Genomic DNA, 4,528 nt, shown 5'->3' with positions numbered 1-4,528 from the left:
TCAATCCACATCGGATCTCAAATTCATCGCGCGTCAACAAATGCGCGCTCAGATGGTCAAGACGATGGCCGAATGGCGGGCGGCGGTGGACCCCGTGGAGAAGAGTTTGCTTCAAACATTGCTCCTGAGCATGCAGGAGGATTTGGAGGCGGCACGGAGGGAAGCTGCCGGGAGTAGAGGCGACGGCGACGGAGGCGGAGGCGATGGTGGCGACAGCGACGGAGGAGACGGCGACGAGGAGTGAATTATTGTACTTTTTTTTTAATTATTGTACTTTTTTTAATTATTGTAATATTTTTAAATTATTGTACTTTTTAAATTTTTAATAGTATTATTAATGTTTCCCGTATATGTCTCGTAAATTAAATTCCGTATATTGTGTGATTGTTAATTATGTCATTTTATATAATTGTTATTAGTGATGTGGCTATTGATGTGGCTGAGCTATTTATGATGTGGCTAAGCTATGGCTGGGCTATTTATGATGTGGCAGGAGGATTTTTAGTGCTGATGATGTGGCAGTGGCTAGGCTATGGCTAGACTATTGCTGGGCTATTCCTATTGTGGATGGCCTAATAATATGATATCATTAATGTTTTAATGGAATTAAAATTGTCTAAAGAACGTGTTATATATACTTCATCTGTCTTATAGAAATAAGTCATATTTCTTTTTTCGTCCATCTCAAATCGTCCATAACCTTTTATGACAATTTTTTTCTCATTTTCTTTTACTTTATCATTTATGGGCCACATCATTCACTATACTATTTCAATTAGTTTTTCTCATTGTCTCTTACTTTACCAATTACCATCCGTCCGCAAATAGGAGTCTCATTTCATTTTAGCACGGATTTTAAGAAATGTTAGAAAAACTAGGTGGAAGAAAGTTAGTAGAATATAAGTCTCATTTGTATATGCTAGTTTTAAATTATATGTTAGTGGAATGTGGAGCCTCTTTATCATTTATAGTAATTATGAACCGAGACTCTTATTTTGAAAAAATAGGACTCCTATTCGCAGACGGAGGGAGTACACATTAAAACCTGTGTCAACCCTAAATAGCCTTTCTATGGGACCGAGGGAGTTGCTGATAATTTCTTGCGTAGTACGAGTGGTCAACTAGTAGACATAGTGACATTGCTTCACCCTGGATGGGGCTTTTTACGGACCATGTCTGCATCATCCCAACATTCACAAACGTTTCTATTTAAATACAAGAGTGTAACGTGAGAGATTATGTTTGACAAATCAAAAGATTGAGTAACATTAGAAACATCAATATTACAACATAACGTCGACTATTTTCAAAATCCAAGATCGAGTCGCACTTAAACACATCATCTTTACAAGTTACGTACAACATTACACCTCCCCCCCCCCCCCCATATATTTCAATACACCATCAAGAAATGACCAAGGAGAGCTTTTTTCAGATTTTTCAAAATGATCTTGGTTTCAAGACAATAGTGGAGTGCTTCAAAATGTGGAGGCTGAACTGCCCGCCTTTCTCCGATGTGTCGATCTTCGACTGCCCCGGGGGAGGCAACAGCTCGAAGTTCTGCACAAGCCGCCCTATCGTGATTCCAAGGATAGGCAACGCTAAAATGATCCCAGGGCAGCTCCTCCGGCCAACCCCGAATGGGAGGTACCTAAAGTCGTTGCCGTTGGCCTCGACTTTAGCCTCCTCCTCCAAGAATCTCTCGGGCCTAAACTCTTCAGGCTTTTTCCAGTGGTCGGGGTTGTTGGCGAGCCACCAAGCGTTCACCAAGATCTTGCTCTCGGCAGGGATGTCGTAACCGCCGAGCTTCGCGTCGTGGAGGTTCATGTGGGGCACTAGTAGCGGGATGGCCATCCGGAGGCGGAGGGTCTCCTTGATCACGGCCTGAAGGTACGGGAGCTTGGTCGTATCAGGTTCTGTTATTTGGACTCCCTGGCCGAGCACCGTGTCGAGTTCGTGGCGGAGCTTGCTCTGGATCTCGGGGTGGTTCACAAGCTCAGCAATGCCCCACTCAATCGACCATAGAGTTGTCTCAATTGCTGCAATTTGGACACAACTATTGTTATTAAATTTTCATAGTGCGAAGGCAATCAATCTACTATGTGACATGTCACAATCAAATTCAAACATTTCCATAGTTAGAGCATCCACAATGGGACGGATGTCCCGGCGGACATCCCGACGGACTTCCCAAAAACACCTCCTGCCACGTCATAAGGACCTCCCACTGCACTGCCACGTCATAAGAACATCTCACTGCACAATGACGGACATCCCCAAGGACATCCCGGCGGACATCCACAAAAAAAAATCAAAAATCGGGACATCCGCCGGGATGTCCCGGAAAGCCGCGGATGTGCGGTGTCCGCAGCCGACGTCCGCGTCCGCCCCTCCCTCGCCTAATGGCGGACGTCCCGCGCGGATGTCCGGCACGCCGGTCCGACGTCCGGTGGGACATCCTCCATTGTGGATGCTCTTAGGATACGTGGCGTGAAGGCGAGCCATATGTGTGAAAATCATGTGACAACAATATCCAGTCCCAAGGATAAAACTGGACTATCTTACTTGATTGAATATAAAAGTGCACCAAATCACATGGAGTTACTTATAACAAGGATTTGCTCGGAGAAACATACCAGCAACATTAATATTCTCAACAATGTAAAGGACATTATCCTCGTTGATCTCTCCCTTCTGCTGGGCTTCAAGCATGTGATCGATCGCGCATTTTAGGCCATTATCGCCCTGTTTCGTGCTCACGAGCTTTCTATAAATACAAAAAGCATCCATCAGGATTGGAAAGGGGAAAGGAAAGAAAGGATTTTCTTGATACTTATTCATATAGCTAGAATAAAAATAAGTGAGCAACATTATTGCACTAATACATTTTTATTTACTACTAGGATCAAATCACAATCCAAAGCCAATAAGAAAAGGAGCAAAGTCCTCAACTTCATTTTTTTAAAAGCTAAGAACAGTATGCAAACTAAACTGAACTAATGCAAAAGTAAAAGCAGACTCTATTCAAGCAATCACACCAAGAGACACTTTTGGCATACAAATGAGACAATAACCATGGGTTCAAATTTGAGTGGAATCCAGCTATGATTTATGCAAGCAGATAAGACTCAATTCCCCTGTTCAATACCTTTCCCTCAAAAGTAACTTGTATATCCTAAAATAGAAGTTCCCACACAATCATATAAAATCAGAGAAATAAAGCTAAGCCCCACATAACAATTAACAACATCGACAATCAAATCAAAGTTATTATCAATTTAATTAAAACACAATCAAGTCAGCCAATTAGAATTAAGAACTAATCGCGTATATTTCATAGTTTGTATCGCTTACTTCCTCTCATCAACGAAGTAATCCTTGAAGAGCTGCAACCTCCTCTCCTTGACCTGCTGGCACAGCTTGAGGTAGCCTCTGAGGAACGGCCTCAAAATCGGGATGAAATCGCCGTAGTTGTACTCGAAGCTCTGCGCCAATCGGCTCCTCTCCCCATTCAGCGCCTTCAATTTCACAAACAGAGGATCCTCCTCGCTCTCAAACCTCCGATCGAACATGATCCGGTACATGTTGTTGTACATCATGAGCTGCAGGCGCCGCCTCAGCACGATCCCCGTCGTCGCAGACTCCGGCATCCTCTTCACGTCCTTCACCACGGCCTCCGCCTCCGCCTCCCACCCCTGGTGGTACTGCTGCACCACCTTGTTGGTGAAGAACGGCACCGTCATGATCCGCCGCATCTTCCGCCAGTGCTCGCCGTAGACGGTGAAGACCATGTCCTGGCCTTTCCCGGTGAAGATGTCGAACACGACGTTGCGCGTGCGGGATCCGAACTCCACTCCCTGCGTGTGGAGCACCTCCTTCGCCAGATCCGGCGACGAGACGACGGCGAGGTTGCGCTGCCCCATGCGGAGGAGGAAAATGTCGCCGAATCGCTTGGCGTACTCGGTGAGGTTGCGGTGGTTGAGATCGTCGCCGACCTGGAGCCAATTGCCGAAGATCGGGATCGGAATCGGCCCCGGCGGCAGCCTAAACTTCCTGCCGCGGAGCTTGGAGACGACGGCGGCGACGACGATGGCGGAGAAGAGGCCGATCAGCGCCTTCTCTAGAAGGAGGAGATCCATTTTTATATGTAGGTCGTTTTCAGCGGGAGTTGGTAGTTTGTGGAATTGCGGAGGTTTTAAAGAGGAGGCGTGGGTTTTTATAGTATGTGGAGAGGTTTTAGGTGGTGTGGGGCCCGGTGGTGAACTGACGGCGTCGGTGGATTTAACGGCGGGAGGGTTCATTATGTGGCAAGTGGAAGGAGTCGGGGGTAGGTGGCGGGTTTGGTGAGCCACACGTCAACCCCCCTTTTTGTGGTTTTTATCATTTTGCCTATCATTTTTGTATTAATTGCACAATTATCTCTACCGATTTTAAACACTACAATTAAACCTTACTTTATTCCTCCATTCGTCTTAATCACGTTATGACTACACTCTCTCCCAAATTAGGTGTTCCATTCGGACTCTGA

At 45.7% G+C, this 4,528-nt stretch overlaps 1 protein-coding gene across 1 annotated transcript; it reads right to left on the bottom strand.

The window, feature by feature from the left end:
* Window positions 1-1,241: 1,241 nt before the first annotated feature.
* LOC121765928 (trans-cinnamate 4-monooxygenase-like) lies at window positions 1,242-4,203 on the bottom strand. The gene is made up of 3 exons (XM_042162224.1): window positions 3,355-4,203; window positions 2,637-2,767; window positions 1,242-2,039 (listed from the first exon to the last, which is right to left on the bottom strand). Exons 1-3 carry the CDS (start codon window positions 4,137-4,139, stop codon window positions 1,441-1,443), a joined length of 1,515 nt encoding a protein of 504 aa, XP_042018158.1. The 5' UTR covers window positions 4,140-4,203; the 3' UTR covers window positions 1,242-1,440.
* Window positions 4,204-4,528: the final 325 nt, after the last annotated feature.

The sequence above is a fragment of the Salvia splendens genome, chromosome 14 (assembly GCF_004379255.2).
Source record: "Salvia splendens isolate huo1 chromosome 14, SspV2, whole genome shotgun sequence".
Taxonomy (NCBI): domain Eukaryota; kingdom Viridiplantae; phylum Streptophyta; class Magnoliopsida; order Lamiales; family Lamiaceae; genus Salvia; species Salvia splendens.
The sequence above is the reverse complement of the archived record's forward strand: the minus strand, read 5'-3'. Positions and strand labels throughout refer to the sequence as shown.

Bases quoted from the DNA above. Each gene is read 5' to 3' on its own strand.
- LOC121765928 (XM_042162224.1), bottom strand. From the start codon at position 4,139: ATGGATCTCCTCCTTCTAGAGAAGGCGCTGATCGGCCTCTTCTCCGCC. The intron at 2,768-3,354 runs GTAAGCGATACA...TTGTATTTATAG, and splicing joins TACTTCGTTGATGAGAGGAA to AAAGCTCGTGAGCACGAAAC. The intron at 2,040-2,636 runs GTATGTTTCTCC...TCCAAATTGCAG, and splicing joins TGAGAATATTAATGTTGCTG to CAATTGAGACAACTCTATGG.